The sequence below is a fragment of the Crocodylus siamensis genome, chromosome 1, assembly GCF_052110815.1.
Source record: "Crocodylus siamensis isolate JL-2025a chromosome 1, ASM5211081v1, whole genome shotgun sequence".
Taxonomy (NCBI): domain Eukaryota; kingdom Metazoa; phylum Chordata; order Crocodylia; family Crocodylidae; genus Crocodylus; species Crocodylus siamensis.
In genome coordinates, this window is record NC_143395.1 from 260540601 (window position 1) to 260565353 (window position 24753).

Here is a 24753-nt window from a genome sequence, read left to right on the forward strand (position 1 = left end):
ACTTCAAAATGAACATGCCCAAGTAAAAAAATATATTTTATTTGTAGATATCTACAGATAACTTTTAACAGACAACTTTAGCCGTATTAATAAGAGGGCTGGGATAAACTAACAATGTTTGTTTTGATTTTATTTAGACAGCCTTTTGGCTGGTATTCCTCAGAAGGTGAAATTCACCGTGACTACTGGCCATTATACCATGAAGAATGGCGATACTCTACAACTTAGTAATGCTGATGCCATGCCTATTTTGTACCATCCAGAGAGCAAGGCAGCGATCTATTCCAATACCAGGGGTGAGCAACAAAGCCAGCATTTAATGATCTGTAACCAATCTGAAAATGCAGGAATCCTCTAAAATATTACGTATAGCAGTGCATATCAGCGTAGTGGTTTCTGAAACTTAAGAACAGGACTGCCATAATATTCAGTGACCATCATCAATTAGGTATGCTTTAGACTGCAACTCGTAATTCTGTGCACGTAAGCTTCTAGAAAGTCTCAGTCCATCCCTGCCATCTCTGTTTTTGGAAATAGCTTGTAGATGTGATCAGTTCATTTTAGATTTTTCAGGTGTGGTTTTTTTTTTGTCACTATAGTGAAGACTAAATATACTCTGAGAGGGCTTATTTTATACACCATTGGCTAATCACTGGAAAATGTAATTTGCTTAACAGATGACTTCTAGTAGTGTTCCTATGTGGGGCTGCACAACAAAGGAAGTCTAGTAGCAAGTACAACGATCTTTCTTTTCAGTAGATCATCTTTTATCAGACATGGTAGTTCATTCACGTTACAGGGTTTGCCTCATCCTATCTAGCTCTAACTTGGCATACTTTGAGTTTTCTTTCAAGCCTCCATCACCTGTGAATTAAGCTTTCATTGTGAGTGGTTGAGTTCTTGAGGCAGTTGTTCTCCTTTAAGATGAACTGAAAGCTTATTCCATCTGTTATTTGTCTTGGCTCTCTGGGAGCATCTACATGAGATGCTGCCTCACTGTAGTAAAAAACATTAGCAGGCAGAAACCGTGGTGCCAGTGCTACATTGCTGTAGTGACAAGCTATGTCGCCGTAGCATCTAAAAATAACTGCTGTCGGGACTGCAAAGCAAGTACTAAATGACTGGAGTACCAAATGCAGTCAGGGGCACATGTAAACACACCCTCTGAGTAGAGGCCAGTGTTCTTGGGCATAGCTGAGGAATAGTGAGGGATTCCCAAGTGAATTGTGATTTACTTTTTGCATTGCCTGTGTGAGGCATTACCAATACTCAGGCTGTACTGTAACAAATGTAGATTTATTATTTCACTTTAAAAGAATGGTTACATGCTACAAATAATGTTAGTGCCCAAGAAAATGAAAATATTTGCTTTTCAGTAGCCATAGTTTTTTGTTTAAGTAGGTGATATCCCAGCTTGTCCCAAAGCTCTGGTAGTCTTCTCAGTCTTCTTCCAAAGCTTCTGAAGCTTATATGTATAAGCATAAATGGATTTAATAGTCCAAATAGGGGAGAGATTACAAGTAAGGTGTATAGTCTCATTGAGTGTAATGCTGTATTGCAGTATGTTACTAAAATACTAATTCTTACTAATGTCTGTACACAGCCTCATATTATTAGTAATGTAAGTTTTTTCTGAAATGAAAAGAATGATGTAAGAAGTGGTGTGAGACAAGCAGTAATTAGGGAATGCTAAATTTGACAGGTGGACATACTTTATATGTGAGGAATATTTCTTTATTATGTGAGGAGTTATCTTTATATAACCCCTTATGACTAATATCAGTGTTTTCTTGAACACTGGAGTTGGAGTACCAAGGCAGGTTTCAGTCTGTGTCCTCCATAGTGTGAGATCAGGCTTTATCACGGGAAGTCACTGTTGAGCTCTACAGGGTAGCCTTATAAGCATCATCTGCACAGATATAGCTCTTAGATACTACAGATACCTTTAAGTTTAGGGTTCCAGTTAAATCTGAGAAGGTATTTCTAATTGTTCAGTGTATGGCTTTATAATTTAATAATTGGAGAATAAAAATGGAGACAGCAGAGGAAAGATTTGAGTCTAAAACTACTTTTCTCTCGTTACTCACACTGTTGTAGAGAGAGTTTCGCAGTCAACACTAACGATCCAATCTTCTGAAAAGATCACAAGCATTGCGCTGCCAATGGCTCCTGCATATCACGTGATTGAATTTGAACTAGAAGTTATGTATTTGCCATCAGCTCCAGTAGTTGCAATGGAAAGAGAAAATCTGATAAATAAAGACCTGCACAGAAAAAGCAAAGAGAAGCAGAAAGCAGACAACTGTATGGCAACAGTTGACCAAAAAGTAAGGTGACATGTTTCTTTTATTAATAAGTAAATGAATGACCAAGGTCTTATATAGATTAAAATGTAAGCATCTATGAGCAAAGAGAGGTAGCTAGTTTTGCTACCTCTCTTAACATTCAAATGTTAGTTTGAAGTGAGGCAGGAGGGCAGTAGGGGGCAGTGGCTCTGTCAGGGTTGGAGCTGTAGCTGCAGGGGCTGCCTGCCCCCACCCCTCTTCTCCCCACTCTTTATACTCTAATCCAAGATGAAGAGTTCCTCCCCCTCCCCATGTTGAATGGAGGGGGGAGACTTTGTCTTGGAGTTGAGTAAACATGGTATATACCCAGAGCATAAGCTTCCACTGAGTGAGCTTGAGTTCATGAAAGCTTATGCTCTTGGTCTGTAAGGTGCATATCTACCCTGCCTTCAGTATAAGCATCTGGCAACTTAAGGGGTGTAAATGCAAGTCAAACTATAGAAAATAAGCAGAGATGTACAGATCATCAAAAGTATGCACCGAAAGGTACACTGTGCTGAACACATGAATGGTTCTCCATCACCAAATACTTGCCAGTTCAGGACACTATGTCCTATCCAGATATTGTGTCCACAAGCCAAGTAAGAATTTGGTCATAAGTAACACCAGTAATTATAGTTTCTCCTGATTTCATCAGATAGACGCTCTGTCTGCACTGCATGCCTGCACCCTACTGGGATATTGCTTCCCTATTAGCTAAGAGAGAATGTGTCCTTGCTGAATCATTAACACCATTTCCTGAAATGGCACAGAGTTAATTGAATGGTTCTGTTTCATGTTTTCACTTTATTTTTGTAACTAAAAATCAGCACAGTATGCTATGATGGCCATGTGAAGGATGACAGTCTGTTAAATAAATTGTGGATGGGTGAGCTTCTTCACAAATTGTAGTGTTTGGAGAGCAGGGTGGCAGAAGGCAGGGGTTGTTTTGGGTTTCATAAATGGTAGGTGTGATGAAGAATCGACTTATATAAAGAAGCTTATGGACTTGTATAAAGAGTATTGTTTCACTTAATTGGCATACAGTTTGTTTATATGTTTGGGAAAAATTGGCAATCAGTTCAGGAAAAGCACTTGCCTTGAACCTCTGTGCTTCAAGTTTATAATACAAGTCTGTCACCCATTACAGCATGCGTATGGTTATTGGTTATGTTACCATTATAATTTATTTTGATATTGGAAAAAAGTTTCCAATTACTGCAGTAAGATGCTGTTGATATTTGCCAGCCTTCAGTCTCGTGTGAAGTAATAGGTTCCCCAGATACACTAGCTTAGGAGTTGGAATTAGAGAGAAACAAAGCTGTAAGTCTGCTTTTCATGCCAAAACAGCAACAATACACCTCAGACCTCCAGTTCTCTTTGGATTTTTGTTTGAAATAAAAGGGTGTTTTTTTCTTTTTTGGATGCATTCAATTTCACTGATCAAGATCAAAGTTTTCCAATAAGTCTTTGGATGTTTGGAAAATGGCAAACTTAAATCTGCAGTTGAACAGCACAAATGAGATCTTTTGTTTCTGTTTCTCCAGGTAACCATCGATTGTCCTTGGTCAATCTACTCCACCATTATTGCATTAACATTCAGTATACCCTTTAATGCCAAACATTCCTTACTGTCAGCTGGCAAACGGTAATGTGCTTGTAAAATATTTATGGTCTCTTTCCCCCTGCAAATTGTAGAAGTTAATATTCCATTGATATTCTGTGTGTCATCGTCAAGGTGTGTGTGGGGTTGATTTTGTAAGTTGATGGTGGTTTTGTAAGATGGTGGGGGTTTTTTTTTTTTTGCCATCTTTTATAAAATACCCACCTGAAGGTTTGTGCCTTTTTCCCTCCCACACCATCAGCAATAGAACAAATGCAGATCGGTAGTATAGTTTAGTCACACAGACATAAGCTAACCTGGTCCACCTTTTGCTCTTATTTCAGTTGAGACAGTAAAAACAAATCTGTGTAGAAAATTAAGTGTATTGTAGCCCTGCTTTTGCAGACTTGTAGATTACAACTACTGAGTAGACAAGGAAAGAAATGCAATATATACTGGCCATTGTTTCTAATCTTGCTTGAGGTATGCAGTTAGGGAAAAAAAACTTGGTAGTACTGATTAAATTGTTTAAATATTGGAATTCACGTCAAAGCCAAAGTTGGTATACAATTTTCATTTTATTTTTAATTTGCTTATTTTTAGGAAATATGTACAAGTGTGTGTACAGAATATGTCAGAGCTTTGCTTCGAGCTTTCGGAGAGCAATCTAAAAAATTCTGGTAATTGCACAGATCTACAGCTGGTACCTCTGAATTCTGAATCTCAACAGGTAATGTGGTTTATTAATTCTTAAGTCTGGGGAATAAGATGAGCACTCCACAGTACATTTGGACTCTTTCAAATTTGGTGCTTGCATTGCTAAAATTGTTATCACCCAGGAATATGAACTGTGTAAGGGAATCAGAGACTGACACACCCAGATCCACAAAGTCAGAAGGTTGTAATTATTGCACAGTGTGTCAGAACAACTGTCAACTATTAAGGGTACCTTAGAAGGTAGGCTGCTTACTATAATAAATTTACCTTTGCAGGCCCAAAATTGTCTTAACAAGAATTACAGTTGATTTACTCGGTTTGTTTGGGGCTTTTTCTAATCCCTTCTTGCACCACTTTCAAAGCCGCTATGTAGTTTAGCAGAGTTTTACAGGAGTCTGTTCAGGAATAACCAAAAACCAGAACAGCTGAGGTGTAAAAAAACAAATTAAGGTACATTCACCAAGCAGAGGCCTGAAATTTGTTTCAGCTTCCTTTTGTTTGGTTTGAACACAGTGCTGTTTGGTATCCAGGAAAATGATGTGCAAACTTGCACTTGAAAAACATGTTTAATCCTAACTGTTGATAAACAGGTTACTTATGCTTATTTTTCCTTAAAAAGATACCATTTCTGAAATGCTAATGTTGACCATGAAATTATTTTCCTTTTTATTCCAACACGATTAAGCCCTAGCATACTTATCTGAGGGATAAGAAGAAATTAAAACTGTTAGATGGTAGATTTAGTTCTGTGGATTTATATTATATTGTGTATATAATGTATTTTATAAACTCTAAAGAAGCATAAACTCTGGAAGTAGTATATAATAAGATTTCAGTAAAAATTTGACTTCAGTAGGCCAGCAGTTTAAAATGCTTCCAGTAGGAAGACTTGTTCTTATGGTATGGATGAATAATTTTCTTTCAGCTCATATACAGCAAGCAGTCAGTATTCTTTGTATGGGAATTGAAGTGGATGAAAGAGCTTCCCCCATCTTTGCAGTGCCAGTTCTTGTTTAGCTTTTGTCCGGTTACCTCTGAAGAGCAGTCTTTCTCCCTGAAGCCATTCATTTATGAATTCCAAGTGGAAAATTTTTTTGTAAGTACATTTTTTTAAATCTATATATAGTACATATTAGGATAAATGAGAAGCTGAGGTCTCTGTTAACTATACTTCTGGTGATAAATCACTAGCAGATACTGTATTCATGTCACCGCACTGGAAGACTGTCAAGGTGGTAAAAACCATAAAAACAAAGAAGAGGCCATATCATTACCATTAATAATAAAATTAATTGTCCATACTTTGCTTCCTGCCCTATATATTGACTCCCACTATTATTCTTGGACTGAAGAAGGGTACTGAGCTACTGGCTTGACACCACCTTGACTAAAAAGCCTATTTTAAATTGTTTTCTGGCTTTCTATTTAAAAACCGGGCATTTCTCTTGTAGCTACTGAGGTTTTTCATTATTTTTATGAACTGTTTAAGTGTTCTTTGGCTCTCATTTTAAATACTTTATTTTTCCCTTCACAGTTTTTATATTAATTGTTCACCTGATCACTTAGCAAGTTTACTGACCAGATGTAATTTAAATTACAAGGCATTGACCTAAGTTCTTTAACCTTTATTCTAAATTTTGAGACGTGGGCCTCTCTTTTTTCATTGAGGATAAACTGGCAAGTTCTATGTATGAACTTTTCCTGGATTTAAATGGTGAAGTAGGCACAGTCTGCTCTCAGAATATTATGTTGTGTTCTTTACCTACTTGGGTAAACTGGCTTGGAACATAGTTTTAGGTGCAAGTGTAGTCTACCCACATTCAGTGTACCTAGTCTTCACTGATGTCTTGACTTATTCATTTTAGCTAAGGAGAGTAGGCTAATGAACACAATAGTACATTTTTAGAAAACTTTCTGGAGTCCCTAAATTTTGTAGTAAGTAACTTTAGAATTAACTCTCAAAATATGGTCACATTTGTTAAAGGATCTTGATGGCAAAAACAGTGAAATACCCTTTTTCATTTCATGTACTGTTTGGAGTTTAAAAGTAGTACTATAAAAAGTAATCATTACTTACGTTAATCTTGTGATGAGACTCCACCTGCATTTCAACAAAAGTTAGTGCAAAGAGGATATTTCTAGGCTGTGGCTAATGGCCCACAGTCATATTGCTAAATGGATTCCTACCAAAGAGAATTTGTGTTACTATGAAAAATTTAGTATGATAAAAGCCTTTTTAGTCCTTGTGCCTGTAACAGTGTGTTCTTACAATGAACAAAGAATATCTAATGTCAAATATTTGCAAACACAAATTTAAAAAAATGCAGTAATAATTTGTTGCAGCCAGGGGGAACAGACTTAGAATAGGAAGACAAGAAAGTAGTGAAAAGAAGAGATTCCAGGTGGGGAAAAAGGAAACATGGTGGAAGGATTCAGCATCATTGTCACAATAAACCATGTTTTTAAAAATGTTTTTCTATAGAATGAAATTTAAGCACACTTTTTACACTCATTGTAACAAATTTCCACCTGTTTGATTGTAGTGGGGTATGGCCATTAAATATGAATTTGTGACTTGCATTGAATCTGCTGGCTAGCTTTGTGTTTAAAAAAAATTAAAAAAATATAGTATTTACAGATCATTACTTTTTTCCCTCCTGCCAGACATTGTATAATGTGAAAGCTGAGATTTTCCCCCCGTTGGGGGCAGAGTATTGTAAAACAGGCTCACTCTGCTCTTTGGAGGTGTCAATCACCCGACTTTCTGACCTTTTAGAGGTAGATAAAGATGAAGCCTTAACAGAATCAGATGGATACTGCACAACAAAACTTATGTATGAAGGTAGGGATGTTCACTTTTCTCCTGTAATTTTTCAGAATGATGCAAGTCTCATAACTTTTGTTTCCATCTTAGAATTTATTGCTATCTGCCAATTTTTCCTGTAATCTTAATTGTGAATTGTATACATGAGTGAATATTCAAACATTTGCCAACTTGGTTGTTTGCAAATGTCTCATTTTTACATTGATCTTTGTTTTAAAATTGAGCACAAATTGTTTCAGTTTTCAAACTAGTTAGATATTTTCTTGAGCCCTGTTTTTTAAAGATGTAGAAGATATCCTTAGTGTATCTTTGGACATGAATGCCACAAGTATGTTCCCCAGGTGTTTATCAGAATATTCTGCAAATGGGCTGTATCTCTGACCTTACAGCTTTACTACTACTATCTCTAGCTTTTCTCCTACTCCACCCTTTAGTAAATAAAAGCAAAGGAGAGGAGAGATGCCGAACAAGAGAAAATTGAATTAAAATTGACCTTTATGTCATCACTCTGTTTGTGGCCATCTCTTCTCCCATCCTTTGTCTTGTCTGTTTTAGTTGCAGTTACTTCAGAGAAGCTGTCTCTTACTCTGCATTGCTCAGGGCAGAAAAAGGCCCTGTACTCCTGGGCACTATTATGGTATAAAAATGTGTATGCATATATTTACAAATAAACATAGCTGTGTTCTTTTCAAAGACAAATTTCTCCCTCCTTTGCAGTTGTTGACAACAGCAGTAACTGGGCAGTCTGTGGGAAAAGTTCTGGGGTAATATCTATGCCTGTAGCAGCCCGAGCAACTCACAAAGTGCACATGGAAGTGATGCCACTTTTTGCTGGATACCTACCATTTCCTGATGTCCGACTATATAAATACCTCCCCCATCATTCTGCTCACTCCATGCAACTTGATGCTGGTAAAGTTGTCTTAACTGTGTGGCATAGAGAAACTGGTGACTTGTAGATATGGCAGTCTGTGTTCCCCATTTTCCTGTTGCATGGGGGTTTACACTGGAAAGCAGTAGTTGGTTAGGCTGCAGACCAGTGCAGAGGCAGCAGTAAGACCAAGTTCTTTACTGTAAGTAGTTCTCTGTATAAAAGTTCTTGTAAATAAAGTGTAGTTTCAACATCACAATCCTCATCAAAATACTACCAACAGCTCACTTGGCTTAGAGTACAGTGCTTAACCAACAGCTGTGGCCATGAGAGGGTTATCATGGGAGGCTGTCATTTTAGCAGCTGCATGGCAGGCACAGAGTCTCTAGGCTTGCTGCTTTTCCAGTGAAGAAAACATCTTTCCTGCTTAAAATGCACAGCCCAGTTTTAGGAGGCTGACTTTCGGGGGGAAAGTTTGGGTTGCATATGAGAAAATACTGTAATTCTATTCTAAATATGCTCTTTTTGTTAGTTTTATTTTGAATTTTGAATTATAGTTTTTTGCAACATAAATCAAGATGCTGCTTTAACAAAAATATTGTATTTTGCTTTGAAATATTAAATTGAAACTAGCTTAACCTGTGGGGCGGGTCAAGTTGAGCAGAATTATTTTAATTGATTGTTTTAGGATTTGGCTATAATGGAATTAAATGAGCTTCGCTTGCAAATTAATTATGGTCCTCAAAAGATGAAATCCTATGCTGTTAGATTGCAAACAGATTACTGACTTTCTTGTTTGCCTCAGCCTTTTTTTAAAAAAAAAAAATCTCCCAATGGTGGGAACAGTAAAGTATACAAGGTCTAGGCAGATTGGCATTTACACAAGCTCTAATCAGGTATACATGTAAAATCACAGCCACATAGAGTCTTGTGTACCCTGCCACTTGCATTATTTTTTCCCAGTGAGTACCACCACTACTGAAACGAAAATGCAGTGGTGGCGTTCATTGGAGGGGGGAGAAATGATGGGAGCACTACCAAAATGTAGCGTTGGAAAATTATATGTAAAATAAATAAAAATCACACAACTTGGATAACCAAGGAGGATGATAAAGGGCAATGATTTGGTGGGGAAATCATCCCAACTACAGGTAGCTATAGAGATAAAAAAGGTGTAATGCTTTAACTAAATTATGTTGTTTATATAGAATAAATCTATTTTTTTTTTTAATCCACCCACAGATAGCTGGATTGAAAATGATAACTTATCTGTGGACAAGAATGTGGATGATCAAGCTGACAGCAGCAGCATAAGGAGCAGAGGCAGCATACATTCAACAACTAGTGGGGAACACAAAGGTCTGCCGATGCCCCGTCTACAATCCTTTTCATCTGGTCAGGTTTTCAACTCCAGCACTGGCATGCAAATACTTGTCATTCCAAGCAAGGATGACCATGTTCTGGAAGTCAGTGTCACATGACAGATCAGTATAAACAAATTACAAAAACAAAAACCATTGAAGACTGGCTGTGAATGCACTTTAAAGGATTGTGACCTGCTTATTCTTCATTGTAACATTCTAACCCTAACCAGACTTATGGCATCTCAGCACTTACTGGCCATGGAAGCCTCAGACAATTTAAATGTACAGTGAAGCTTGTGTCCACTAGTTTATATTGCTACTTCAGTATGTTTGTGTACAATGATTTTCTGTTTTTCCCCTTTGATCACATCCTGCTGATAAAGATGCTTGCTGTAATTGGTCCTTTATTTATGTAACTTGAGCAGCCTTCAGATTTGCTGTTTTTTAAAGTAGTTAGATTTCTGTTCTCAAAAATTTTTTCAGGTTGACATATACAGTAAGCCTTGCAATGTGGCTGTTAATGACTCAAGTGTGTGCCTTTCCAGTCACACGACTGTTTGGTTTTCTGGACCAGGATAGCTTTCAACGTCTGATTGGCGTGCATGGTTCTGAATCCCACAGCAACTAAAAGATTTTATATTTTTTTTCCTCTTGAAGACTTGCTTAATCTCTTTTGTGCCTTGGGACATATGAATTACATTTAGACCCTTGAGAAGGATACCACATAGCAGCCCATTAATTTCTCATACTCCTTTTTAAAAAACAAAACAAAACATGACCCTTGATATGACCAGAGGCATGGCACATAAGTGGTTAAGCTAGGAATAAGTGTTCATGCAACCATGGTTTTTCCTCCAAACAGGTATTTAAAAAAATGAGAAATACTATTAGTATTGGATCAGATATGTAATGTATTACTAAACACTAACTTGCTTGACTCTTTAAATAGTTTTCTCCCTAGCCCCAATTAGTGCGTGCTTTGTGTATGTACAGAGCCATATGCTTTTGCACCTTGATTCTAGAGTTTTCTGAAAAAATAATGTAATTTAAAATAAAGATTACTTGACTATTTCCAGTCTACATATGGGGAAGGATTAAAGTCCTAGTATTGAACCTCTTCTGGTCCAGCAAACTGCAGTCATAACCATACCAACTGATTATTTTTCAGTTGTAAATTTTATTGTACATATGGTTGATTATTTAAAAAGTCCAAACTAACTGATGTAATGTCTGTGTATAAGTTGCACCAAAAAATCAAGGACAAAATAAATGTGTGTTTTTATTGGTGTGAAAGTCACAGCTTGTAAATAAGTGTAGTGTTTTAAACCTTTTCCAGCTCTCAAAAGCTATGTATTTTTGTATATATATATATATAATGTATTTCTCTGAAATTCACTGGTGAAGTCTTTGGAGGGGGGAGAAAAAAAATCAGCGTGAACTGATGCATAATTCCAGCAGATATGTGGCCTCTTAATGACAGAAACTTCTACAATGTGAGCCTTAAAGGAATAACAAAAAACCTCTGCAGTTGTTTCCATAGGTTCTTAATAAGGGGGAGCACAGAACAGAATTTACAGACACTTGAAGTATTTTTGTTTTTCTCCGTGTACAAACTTTCAGTAAGTTTGTGTGTTCATCACTTCTTTCTTTATGCTTTAGAATTCACTCAGATTTGGAGAATGTAATCATCAGTATGTTGTTATTTTTTGTTTTTAGAGGGAGGAAGTAAATACATATTGGTTTTTCCACATCTGCCAGAAGTGATTGATCTACACTGCATATAATATAAATTTTAATAAATGCATTCAATTTCTTTTAAAACTGGAAGGTAGCAGTTGCTTTAGCATCACAAAACTTCTACTTGAAGCCTTTTGGTAACTACAGTCCATCGTTTCTTTAACACTCATGGAAGAAGGGTCACCACAACCAACGTGTGAGAATAAATCCTCCAAATGATGTTTGTGTGTGTTTTGTTTTTTCTTACTGAGGGGGAAAAGCATAGGTTATCATATCACCTAAACTACTAAACAAGCTTAATTTGCGCTGATGTCTACTGAAGCAAGGGCCTGGAACATTAATGTAAGCTACTTGTTTTTTGAGTTCCCAGATGAGAGCTTTTTTATTAGCATTTGAGTGATTTTGTTTGTGTTTTTCCTCTTCCATTTAAACAATTAACTCCTCATTGCTATGACAGCCTAGATATTACTATTTAGAGGCAAGACTTCTGCATATAAGATGGAGGAAACAGGTTGGTTTTATGTTTAGGAAAGTTGGCGGATGTAGAATAATTGTGAAGCAAAATTTAAAATGTGTAACTTAAAGAATTAAAATATTTATAGATACTTGTCAAACATGTAAATATAGCAAATGTAAAGAAAAATCCAAGGTGTAATTTTTGTGAATGTCACGGGTTTACCTGTGACTGGAAAAATTATAACTCTCCTTGGTTATTTCCTGCTTCTGATATGGAAATTGTTCACTTAACATAAGATTGACTTTTTTACCTGCAGTTCTATAATGTCCTATTGTCAAGATGCTCCACAGAGGAAAACTATCCCATTATTAAATATTTGTCAATGAAGATATAAAAGAGAAATAATGAGGAAAGGATTTCCAGAAAGTTTCTCTTTTAAAAAAAAATCAGGTTCTGAGAGTGTAAGCAAAGAGAGAACCATTCTCTCTGAATGAGAATGGAAAAGAAATTGGAGAATGAATTAAGATGGTGTATCACGCTAACTATTTGACTTAGATCAAGGTTGTTAAAATGTAAGTAGATCTGCTAGTACAAAACCTTATCTTTATTGCTGCTTCTTTCTGTGAAGGAATGCCCTTTCTCTGTGAAATTCATTTTATTCTGGATAAAACCCAAAGCATCATTTAGTATGGATGGCTGCTAGGATTCTTTGACTGGAAAAGGTGACAAGTTAGTGACTTTGACACTGCAGGTATTATGATTAATTCCATTTTTCATGGTTTATTATTAAAGATCATTTTTCACATTGTTCTGTAATATATTGTTAGACTAAACACAAATTGTATTAAGATTGTTTAATGAAAATGTAAGCATTATAATTCTAAATATACATGTTTTAAAAAGAAAACCAGTTTGTGCTGCTATGATTTCTCACCTAGCCTTTGCGGTTTAGGTAACAAAATTATTTAATGTGTTCAAGAGTAGATCTAGGCTTTTGAAAATGAGGTTGCAGGTAGTGTGGTGCATCAGAACAGCACACACTTTTCTCCACTTAACATATTAAGAAGTCTTTTAATTTCTCTAGGTGCCCAAAAGTATACTATGCAGTTTAAGATCAGTGCAAAGCTTTGTACTGAGTACAGCTTTATTCAAATGTGCACTAATTTGCTAAAGCAGAGGTGCTCAACTGTCAGCTTGCAGGTTGGGTGTAGCCTATGGGCCTGACATCTGACCTGCAGAATTCCCCATAAGTTGGGGAAATTTTGGTGGTGGGGGAACAGTGGCAATACTGCTGCCCTCCCCTGCTTCCAAATTCCTAAACCCCCTGTGGTGGGTTGGAGAAGAGCCATGTACCCTCTCTTTTCTCCACCCCCCCTCAGCTCAGGTGGGGACTGGGCCAAACCCTGTTCCGTTGTGTGGCTGAATTGGGGCCAGGCTGGACCCCATTCCCCTCTGCATGGCTGGATGGGGTCCTGCTCTACCTCCTCTGGGTGCTGGATTGGGATCAGCAGCTTGGATCCAGCCTGTAGATGAACTGGCAGTGACTGCTGGACAAACAGGTTGGGCACCACTGTGCTAGAGTATATTTTAAGATTTAAAAAGCCACTACGAGCTAAGCAAAAATAGTTACAAGATACTGTTCTTGTGAGTCATGTAGTCACTATAATCAAGTTACCTGGATTGCTAATACACAATACGGCCTTCTAGAGTACCTTGACGGTGCATTCAACACTTTGCTCTTAGTCAGTTGCACACCTGAGTCAGTGTACATGCAGATTAAAATTGCCACACCCCAGCAAACGGTTTTAGCTAGAACTAAAGCCGACCTGTGGGGCTGCAAAATGTGTACACACATTACCTACGAAGGGGTTCTTATGGTTGCACTGAATGCTTTATCCCCGCCCCACCTTCCATCCCCCACACGCGCCTGCGCGGGGAACAGAGGGAGCCAGCTCCGCTCCGCCCCGCCCCTCCGGTAGCGACAGAGTGCATGCGCACTCCGAGTCCCCGCTGCCCCTGCTCCTCCCACACCCTAGGGGGCAATAGCGACGGTTCCCCCACCTCCGCTTACTTCCGCCGCCTTCAGAAAATGACCCGGAAGTGGATGCTGATGTGAGGGGGGGTGTTGGTGTCGTTCCACGTGCGCCGGGACCTGACCTGGCGCCGGGATGAAGTTCGCCTACCGGGTGAGGGAGGGGCCGTAACGGCCGCTTGCTCGTTAAAGGGGGAGGCGTGGGGGAACCGAGTGGGGAGCATGCTGGGGGGCGCTTTTCCAGGTCTCCAACACGTCTTGTTGGGGGCGGGGTTCAGGCAAGGAAGGTGCCAGGACAAGCGCGCATGGGGTTTGTTTGCAAGAGGGAACCAGGTAGGGAGGAAGGAGCTGGATGAGGCAGTGGGGTGGAGGTGATTCCAGGTGGAGGAGGAAGGTTTACTTATGCAGTGGACGAGGGGGAGGTGTAGGAGGGAAGTTGTCGGTTTTGGGCAGGTGGAATGTCGTTTTGTAGTATTGTCAACTCTCATGATTTTTGGCGTTCCCAGCACGTTATCATCTTCCTAGTCGCTCTTCACTGATGTTAATTCACTGTTTTTTCATCATCTTCATGTTCCATTAATTAAGCTAGGCATCAGAACTTTGCTCTTTATTTTCTCTATATTCCTATTCATAGATAAAGAGCTCCTTTTTTTCACATTCCCAAAATGCAGAGTTTAAGAATGACAGAAAATTGTGAGAGTTGGCAACACTGTTGAGGCTGCTCCTGCTTTGAGCAAGAGGCTGAACTAGATGTGACCTTCCAATCCTCATGTCATACAGTTCTGTGATGCTGTGTATGGAGTGGGGTGGAAAAAAGGGTGAGCGTGGGAAATACCTTTGAGTTATAGGAGACTCGGAAAATTTCTACAGGCGCACCAGTTGGGTTGCGTTTAGAGGGGTTCAAGGAAATGGCAGTGATGAAAGCAAGGGGTGGGTTTAATGAGCTTCCAGGAAAGAAACAGAGTGATAATGACAAAGTGATGGGTGATGAAAGGGAGCTTTGCCCCCAATGGCAATGCCATCTTCAGCCCTGTGGGCAGCTGCGTCACACTCTTCCTCATCAAGGCACAAATGCAGCTGTGGGATGAAGAAAATGACAAGCTAATGGAGGTGGGAGATTTGAGCACTGAGCAGATGAGGAAGTTTTGGAAAGGGACTTTGGGTAGATGACTGAATGGGGAACATAGGGAGATGGTATGGAAAGTGGTGAGGAGGGTACTACTGGTGAGAGCTGTTCAATATACAGGGGGTTACTGAGGACTGCAAAGTGTCAGAGAGGAAACTAATGGGGAAGAGGCAGGAGTACTTGCACTGGGAGCACCCTTCCGCCAGCGAGGTGTGGGCAAAAGTGCAGAGATTCTTTCAAACAACGGGGATGAAATGGTTGTGTATAGCGGGGGATCTCAGAGTAGAGTATTAGGGTTTGGGTGATGTGTTAAATCTGCCACGTGGAAGTGTAGAGCCTGCCGACAGGTAGCACTGAGAAGTGAAGCGTTATGTGAAGATAGAGGAGGAAGGAACATGGAAATGCTGTGGGGAAAAGTGGACTGGCAGGTTTTGTTTGTATAAAAGCAGATGGGAAACGGTTGTTAATATAAGTGGGAAGGTGGGTGATGGTTAAGAAGATGGGAAAAGGAAAGGTGGGGTAATGTGCAGTATTGATTAAAGAAGAGTTGTTTTCCCTCTTGTTTGGCTTTATCTTGGGTTTGTTTGTACATTGAGACTTGGTTATTTCATATATATATACACAAGAGGGAGGTTGGCAGAACAAAGCCATGTGAATGTGGGGGTTTTGGGGGTTGGAAATTGGATGTGTTGTTTATGGACTGTAGGGGGAGATAAAGGAAAAAATCTCTGTGGGTTAAAAGGAATATGTTTTGTTTGTTTAAGATTGGTAATGATGGTCCTTTTTGTTAGATATAGGTATTTGTATGTATTTTATGGGTGATCTCTTAAGTAAGGTGATATATGTTTTTTACTATGATATTAGGATTAGAAGATTAGGAGATGGGATTAGGATTAGGTGAGGAGATTAGGATTTTGGGATATTACATTCAGTTGTAATGATATACGGAGTGGTAGTTTTGTTTTTCTTGTTTTATATATATTTATCTTGAGTATTTTTAATTAAAAAAAAAAAAGTGCTGCTTGCTAATGGCTCTATTTGTCCTCCCTTTCCCCCAGTTCTCCAACCTGCTAGGTGCTGTCTATCGCCGTGGGAACCTGAGCTTCACCCCCAATGGCGATGCCATCCTCAGCCCTGTTGGCAACCGTGTCACCCTCTTCCACCTCAAGGAGTGAGTGTGGCCCTGTCCCACAGGCTGCTGCAGGGGTGGCAGTGGGGGTTTAAGCCCCTCCACCAGCCCCCATGCAGCCCCTGGCCCAGGCAGGCTTGCACTGGATCCCTGTTTAAGTGGGGAGGGGAGGGGGAGAGGGAATGTGTGTTGGGAAAGAGAGAGCACCTCCATGCCACCTCTGGAGTGCCCCCCCGGGGCTGAGTGGTAAAACCCAGGCAAAAGCCTGGGTCCCCAGGGCACCTGTCCACCTTAAAATCAGTGATGGGGATGCTGCTGTCTCTGGGTAACTGTGGCAGCGCACCTTTGGGTGCTTGCCACTTTAAAGGCTGAGGCAGGCAGCTGGCAGGTGCCTGATTAGAGTGGCCATTTTAGGACCCAGCTTATATAGGGGGAGGCAGCAGTTTGCTACCAGTGGCCATGAAAGAAACATCAGCTGGCTGAGCTATGGCTCAGGAACATCCTGGAGGTAAGGGCAGGAGCTATGTGGATGGCATGGAGGCTCCTGGTCCTGGGCATGACCTAAAACATCACCCTGCCAGGGTAGGAGAGCCTGGTGGGACTGCCTATGGCTGGGTAGTTTCAACTAAATGCCAGGACTGCTAACCTCCCTGGTGAAAGGCAGGTAAGGGCATCTTAACCACACCTTGTTATGCATCCACAGATGCATCACAAGCAGGTCCAAGGAGGTGATTTCCCCCCCCATTCTATGTGATATTGGTCAGGCCGCAGTTGGAGTACTGTGTCCAGTTCTGGGCACTGCACTTCAGGAGGGATTTGGTCAGCATCAAGAGGGTCCAGAGGAGGGCCACTCGCATGGTCAGGGGCAGCAAGGCAGGCCCTACGAGGGCAGGCTACGGAACCTGAACCTGTTCAGCCTTCACAAGAGAAGGCTGAGAGGGGATCTGGTGGCTGTCTATAAACTGGTCAAGGGGGACCAGCAGGCAATGGGAGAGTCCTTGTTCCCCCAAGCAGTACCAGGAGTAATGGCCATAAGTTGACTGAGAGTAGATTCAGGCTAGATATCAGGAGGTGGTACTTCACAGTCAGGGTGGCTAGGATCTGGAACCAACTTCCAAAGGAAGTGGTGCTCACTCCTATCTTGGGGGTCTTCAAAAGGAGGGTAGATAATCACCTAGCCAGGGTCGTTTGACCTCGGCATTCTTTCCTGCCCATGGCAGGGGGTCAGACTTGATCTGTTCAGGTCCCTTCTGACCCTACCAACTATGAAACTATGTATGGCATAGGCTGCTGTGTAGGGAAGGTTCGGAGCCACTGGTAGAGCCCCTGGCGTTGGGAAAAAATATGGGCAGCCTCCCACTTAATAGATCAAGTTTACAACCAAGTTGTGGCAGGCCAGATAGGGAAGACTGCCCTAGGTAGGTGGGCTGGCTGCTTTGGGATCTGGCCTCGAGCTTTCCCCTTTTCTCAGTAACCAACTGCCTAGCTGTGGCCCTGTGTGGGGATTGCGACCCTTCTCCTTTTCCCCTCATCCTTTCCCCTGGGCCATGGGAAGCCAGCAGCCGGAGTGGGGCAAAATTACGGTGCCCCCGGTTCTATCAGGTGCCTGACATGGTTTGGTCTGCCTTCTTCTGCCTCCAGCAATAAGTCAGAAACGTTCCCTGTGGCAACACGGCTCAACGTGACGTGTGTGGGGCTGTCTCCAGATGGAAGCCTTGCCATACTTGTTGACGAAGGTATTTGCAGGGGTAGGGGGGTGATGGATTGTATGGGGGAGGGGTGTTGTTCTTTCAGGAGTATAATGGCAACACAGTCTGTCGGGAACACCTGCACTATTAGGTAGGCAAAAGCTTGGCCCAATGTAAACAAGCGGCGGTGGGATGAAACTTCAGTTCTGTAAGCATCAAGGTCTCTTTCAGAGCTTCTGAAGCAGGCCAGAGCTGCTTGCATCTTGTTCATCTTCATGTTGGGATGTTGCAGTTTCAGCTGTTTTACAAAAAGGATTACCAAAGCCCTTGGTTTGGGAAAAAAAAAAATTGTCTGTTGTCTGTGGCATCTGCTGCAAGTCATTTTTCAGCTCTTCCTTTCTTCCTTACAGAGGGAGCTGCTCTGCTTGTCAGCTTAATCATGAGGTCAGTAATACATCAGTTCCACTTTCAGAAGCCAGTGCACAGCGTCTGCTTCTCCCCTGACGGCAAGTAAGTAGGATCACATTTAAAAAGAAAAATCTAAAACAGGCTCTAATTAATGTAAACAGACCCAAAAGGAATTGATGACAATCTGTTGTGTGAAGGGTACCCAGTGAATGCATAAGCTGGATCAGGACCAGTTTCTGTAGACCTGAGTGTGTATGAGGCAGCATGTTGCAGTTTCTTACCATTCTCTTTCCCAGTACACTTGTCTGGTGGGGCTATGTGTTAGAAACTTAAACCTGACTTCCTGTCATGTTTCATGCTATTCCATAATACACAGGTGTCTAACAGACATGCATATACTGTTACTTTACAATATTGACACTTAATTTCTACAGTATTCTAGGGTCGGGATGGATGATGGAGGTGTGGGGAATGATGGCTAGACAGATGGAGCCTTTGAAAAATATTTTGAAAAAGAGCAATTTAAATCATAGAATCATAAAAAAAAATTAAGGTTAGAAAGGACCCTCAACAGGTCATCTAGTACAATCCCCTACTCAAAGCAAGACCATCACCAACTAGATCATCCCAGACAAGCCTTTGTCTACTCAAGTCTTAAGTAGACAAGTTGTCTACTCCATCTAAGGATGGAGATTATGCAGTCTCTCTGGGTAGCCTGTTCCAGTGCTTTATTATCTTCCCAGTGAGAGTTTTTTTCCAAATATCCAACCTAAACTTCCCTTGCTGCAACTGGAAACCATTGTTCCTCCTGTCGTCTGCCACCACTAAGAACAGTCTAGCTCCATCTTCTTTGTAACCAACTTTCAGGTATTTAAAGGTTTCTATCAAATCCCCCCTCAGTCTTCTCTGCTCCATACTGAATAAGCCCAGTTGCCCCAGCCCCCTCACCATTTTTGTTGCTCTATATCGGACTCTCTTCAATCTGTCCACATCCTTCTGTAGTAGGGGACCGGAAACTAGACACAGTACTCCACACGTGGCCTTACTAGTGCCGAACAGAAGGGGAGAATCACTTCCTTCAGTCTGCTGGCAACACTCATACTACTGAAACCCAGTATGCTGTTAGCCTTCTTCACAACCAGGGGACACTGTTGGCTCATCATATTCAGCTTATTGTCCACTGTAACCCCCAGGTCCTTTTCTGCAGAGCTCCTGCTTAGCCCGTCAGTCCCTAGACTGTATGTCTCCTATTGTGGATGCCTGTACTGGTTGGTGTATGGGATTGTTCTATCCTAAGTGCGGGACTTTGCACTTGTTCTTTTTGAACTTCATGAAATTTCTTTTTGTCCAATCCTGCAATTTGTCTAGGTCTCTCTGTATCCTAGCCCTACCGCCTAGCATATCTACTACTCCCACCCAGGCTGATGTTATCCACAAACTTGCTGAGGGTGCACTCCATCTGGTCTTCCAGATCAGATATCTTCCCTTTTAGCATGTGGGCGTATGGATGTTTCCCTTGAGCAACCATAATTGATTATAGTAAAGATTTTTTCTTCCTGGGAGTAATACAGTAACCCAAGGATGTCAGACTGAACCCACTGCTTGGGCTGGATCTGGACAGTGGGGCTTCTCACAGGCCAGATCTGGGTAAGCTGTCCTGATTTCGACAGCAGGCTTTGCCCCTGAATTCCTGGCCCCTCTACCAGCCTTGTGGACCATATGACACAGCTCTGTGGGCCGTAAGTTTGACACCCCTGCCATAAACTATTTGTATGTGTATTTGTAGGAGCATAGGACACTATATTTGCAAGTGATTTTAAATTCAAGACTTTTTTTTTACCATTGCAACATTAACATGTCAATGTCATCTTATCACAATAAGCAGTTGTTTCTTTTTTCATTGTCGTATTCCTGGCAGTGAAGGACTGTCTGATTCTGCAGTTTTGTTTGTAATTTTACTCTTTTTTTTTTTGTATAATAGGAAATTTGTGATCACAAAAGACAATGTTGCTCTTATGTACCATGCTCCTGGGAGGAAGCGAGAATTTAATGCCTTTGTTTTGGACAAAACGTACTATGGTCCATATGATGAAACAACATGTATTGACTGGACCGATGATTCCAAGTAAGTTGTTATAGAGGTTGATGACACTTAAGTTCCTATCTGTTATACCCAGTGTGTTTTATATGGTTCATTTTGTGTTTGTTGCACAAGGGTATATGCTTGAATGTGAGATTTTTGTTCCAGTAAAAAATTCATTTGTGTTTCTATTCATGCTCTAGTCCAGTTTCTAGGCTTCAGCACTTTCATGTTGTTTGAAAAGTTTTTTTGATTTCTCCATTTTTTTTTCTTCGGTAAGCAAAATTTCATGGGTTTTTTTTTTTTTAAGCTGCCCAAATATATATCTATGTAATGTACATCTTGGGCAGCAAACACTAAACTCTTCCTTAAAATATGTGGGTTGGCCCCTAAAGAGAACATCTAGGAGTACAAACAAAGCTGCTTCATACCTATTTGATCCTTGGTATCTCTGTCAAACCTACCATTTGTAGTATGGGCATCTGTCTAGTATGAATTATATGTCGAGTTGTGTCCATTGGTGTTAAAATGCAGTCTATGCAGTGAAAATGTTGAAAACCTGTGTTCTAATCTGGACCACCTTTTCTTTTCTTTTGTAGGTGTTTTGCAGTAGGGAGTAAAGACATGTCAACATGGGTGTTTGGAGCTGAGCGATGGGCTAACCTGATCTATTACTCGCTGGGAGGGCACAAGGATGCAATTGTAGGCTGTTTTTTTGAAGAGAATAGTCTAAATGTATGTAAATCACAATATGACTTTTTATTATACTTATTAAAATTGAGGTAGCATTTTTTTATCCATAAATAACCACTCTGACTAATTTTTTGTCCTGGATTTGAAATAATATGTTCATGGAAATTAGAGATGGAAAAACCTGCTTGTCTCTTTAGTTGCTAATGCACATTTATTTCCTGGTGCTTTGTAAAGTAACAGATGGCTTAAGCGAAGTACAAGTTACAGTGGTTAGGACAGTGGGGGGTCCAACTGTTTTGGCAGGTGTCCCACTAATTAGTCTTGCACCTTCCCCTAGAGCTACTTGGATCCTGTTCCCATAAATAAGGTGCTCTTCAGCTTTCTGCTCTGTGCCCTGTGCTCCCTCACCAAGCTGCTGCTCTTCTTTTTGCTCCCTGCCCTGTGCTTCCTGCCTTATCTGATGCTTTGCTTTCTGCTCCCTACCCTTTCTGCATTGTGTTGCCTGTCACTTGCCCAGTCTGTGTGGTGGGTACAGAGGCTGCCTGTGCCACAGGGTGGCCACCCCTGGTTTAGGGGACTACTATTTTTGCCTAATTATAATGTGTTTTCACTGGATGTTGTTTTGAAACGATATTTATAGGAAAGCAAGCTGTTTTTGAGCTAGAAGGACTCAAGGAAATTTCATGTCAAAATTTCAAGGTTTGCAGTAATTTTCTCTCTTCCAAGTAAAGCTTGTAATTTTCAAGCCAAAAGAGTTTTCCAAGAAAAAGTTAGAGACACTCGAATTATGCTTTTGTAGTAGAAGCTAGCTGCAGTCTTAATGAAGGAGTATGCAGTGGCATTCCTGAATGCAGTTCTATAACAGTTCAATATAGTTTAATTCAGCAGGTTATGAATCGCTTGTATAATACGATGTTCATAACGGGTGCATGTGTATTTTTACTCCAGATATACACAGTTAGTCAGGATGGGGCTCTCTGTGTGTGGCAGTGTGATACAGGTCTGGATGGTCTGAAGCCTAGGCCTCCTAAAGACACAGCCAAGGACAAGAATAAATCAACAATAGACTTGGATAATGATTTTGCTGAACAGTGTAAGGGAGAGGAGATCCATGGAAAAGCCAGTACAAATAAACAAGAGAACAGAGAGAAAGTGAAATATTCACGTGTTGCTAAGTGAGTATTGTTGTTTTTTTTCCGAAGGTAAGAAGGGTATAACAGGCATTCACTATAATGTGCTCTTTGTTTATTTCACCTTATTCTTCATTTTTCACATTTTTCAGTCTTATGTGAAGCTAATGTACAACCCTACCCAGGTTTCAGGTGTTCTGGATGCCAGCCATTAAAGCCCTCTTTTTTCTGTCCTTAATAGAGCACCTTTGGTCATGACTTCATCTTGAGAGTGATGAAATTGGTGATTTAATGCTTAGAATATCACTCTTCATCTGACAGGGATTAAATCAGGGATGATTTTTTTTATGTTGATATGAAATCTCCTAAAAAACAGTAATTCTAGTTACAGGCATAAGAAATATGTATGCCATCTTTCAGCTTCACTGGTGGTTATTTAGTTCCTGCTACTGCAAGAAATGTGGTTTGGTTTCAAAATACTACATTTTGGCTTTAAAAATGATAACAGTGTATGTTGAAAATGTGCATCCTTTAAGATGACATCAGAATATTGGGTGATTTTTATTTTTTTTCCCTGAAGGAGCTCCTTTCTTATTTCTCTGTTTTTAAAGAAGACCTTTTGTAGTGTGTACTGCAGTCTGGAATGCAGAGTCCTTTTATGTAAGGGAACTTTGCTTGAAATATGCAATTGTTGGATATTTTTCAAATGCATATCTAACTGAGCGTGGAGTCAAATATATGAACAGCGTAGCTGCAAAGAGAAATCTCAACTCCAGGAGCACGGTGTAGATATAATTTTAATGATTCAATTATTAATTCTGGAAGGCATTTCTAAATGCAAGGGTAACCACTTAATTTATAGAAACCACAATTGTTAGCATTAGGTGACCAGAGGGAAATCCACAATATAATTCCTCTGAGGATAACCTTAAGTGCCTTTTACTGTGTGCTCTCATAATTTACAACTGCCATGTTAACCTAATTTATTAGAAGCTGCATGTGTCAGGAGGAAAAAAAGGCTTAGTAGTTCAGCTAATGGAATAAGGAGAAATGCAAATGTTAAATAGGCTTCAGAACTGCTGTTTTTAGCTTGAATTATTATGTTGTTACCTCTGAAACACTTGCCTGACAAAACTGTCATTTCAGTAACACAGTTGTCTCTTCTCAACTTCTGTGCATTTTCTTTGATACGTAGGTATTTTTTCAACAAAGAGGGAGATTTTAATAAATTAACATCTGCAGCTTATCACAAAAAAATACACCTCCTTGTCACTGGATTTGCTTCTGGAGTTTTTCATCTCCATGACCTTCCAGAGTTCAACTTGATCCACTCCTTAAGGTTAGTTTAATTGAGTAAGCCTCTCTCTGTTCTTGTGTATAATGCTGAGGAAGGAATGTTCAAGGCATGAAAGTCTTCAGCATGAGCATCTACTGGATATTGTAAGTACATTTTTGGCATGAGCTGGGTTTGCGAAAGCATTCTGATTCAAGAGGAACATTGATCTCTGACCAATTAATAATATTGTTTAACTCCATTACCTTATTCTTATTAAAGAGGGGCATGATCTTAGCAAGGAACTCCCAACTTCTAATCCCTGCTGTGACAAACTCCCTTTATGGCTTTGAGCATGTCGCTCACCTCCTGTTTTAGTTTCTCTGTGTAAAATGAGATTACAAAAGTGTTTACCCCAAAACAGTAGGAATAAATAGTATTTGTAAAGTGCGTCAAAAATGGCAGACAAGGTTCTCTGGCTAAATGTGATACCTTTTATTAGACCAACTAAATAGTTGGAAAAATTGTTCTTTGCAAACTTTAATACCTTTAAGAAATGCTTGGATGCTTATCTTGCTGGGGTGATCTGACCCAGCCTGATTTTCTGCCCCTTGGGCAGGGGGCTGGACCTGATGACCTCCCAAGGTCTCTTCTATCCCTAATATCTGTGAAACCTACCTTGCCTGCCATCTGATAAGCCCAGGTAACCTGTCTGCATTTTACCAGCCACGTTCTATCACCACCTCAACACCTCCCTCACCTGTCTCTCACCCATTGTCTCATAGGGCCTTTGATCCTCACAGCTGTGCATTTGCATTTTAACAGACCTAGATTTTGCATAATGCCTTACATTCCACTGAGGAAAGCACAGACAGCAAGAATTAACTCTCCCTGTGTCTGAAGAAGGGTGGTTGTACCCAAAAGCTTGCAAGGAACATTTTTTTCAACTATTTAATTGGTCTAATAAAAGATATCACATTGACCCAAAGAACCTTGTCTGCCTATGTCCTTACACCAACCACCTCAAAAATGATACATACTTTCTTGGTATTATAGATAGTTATGCTTAATTTTGTGGTAATCAAATTACATATTGTATTGTAGTAGCTGTAAGAGGTGATATACAAAAAGTAAATGCAGGATTTCCATTTATAACAAAGCAAATCACTGTTTTCCTGGTAGGGCCATTTTTATGTCCTTATTGTCATAAAAGAATGAAGTATGTTCATAACCTTGATTTTTATAGGACTATAGAAAGCATACAAATTAAAGGATATATTTGAATATAGGCAATTAA

General features: G+C 40.2%; 2 protein-coding genes across 3 annotated transcripts in view; both read left to right on the forward strand.

Moving 5' to 3' along the window:
• TRAPPC10 (trafficking protein particle complex subunit 10) overlaps positions 1 to 12798 on the forward strand; it is an 87674-nt gene extending 74876 nt beyond the window's left edge. For both annotated transcript variants that reach the window (XM_090061666.1, XM_090061672.1), the window contains 8 exons: positions 138 to 296; positions 2098 to 2327; positions 3872 to 3972; positions 4531 to 4657; positions 5570 to 5740; positions 7309 to 7486; positions 8186 to 8380; positions 9582 to 12798. In XM_090061666.1, the coding sequence (XP_089917792.1) occupies positions 138 to 296; positions 2098 to 2327; positions 3872 to 3972; positions 4531 to 4657; positions 5570 to 5740; positions 7309 to 7486; positions 8186 to 8380; positions 9582 to 9820 (1400 nt within the window). In that variant the 3' untranslated portion in view covers positions 9821 to 12798. The remainder of the gene's footprint in view (positions 1 to 137; positions 297 to 2097; positions 2328 to 3871; positions 3973 to 4530; positions 4658 to 5569; positions 5741 to 7308; positions 7487 to 8185; positions 8381 to 9581) is intronic.
• A 1142-nt stretch (positions 12799 to 13940) lies between these two features.
• Positions 13941 to 24753, forward strand: part of PWP2 (PWP2 small subunit processome component) — a 28823-nt gene continuing 18010 nt past the window's right edge. The window contains exons 1-8 of the mRNA XM_090061685.1: positions 13941 to 14083; positions 16114 to 16226; positions 17826 to 17920; positions 18283 to 18382; positions 20262 to 20405; positions 20960 to 21095; positions 22002 to 22228; positions 23379 to 23522. Of these exons, the coding sequence (XP_089917811.1) occupies positions 14066 to 14083; positions 16114 to 16226; positions 17826 to 17920; positions 18283 to 18382; positions 20262 to 20405; positions 20960 to 21095; positions 22002 to 22228; positions 23379 to 23522 (977 nt within the window). The 5' untranslated portion in view covers positions 13941 to 14065. The remainder of the gene's footprint in view (positions 14084 to 16113; positions 16227 to 17825; positions 17921 to 18282; positions 18383 to 20261; positions 20406 to 20959; positions 21096 to 22001; positions 22229 to 23378; positions 23523 to 24753) is intronic.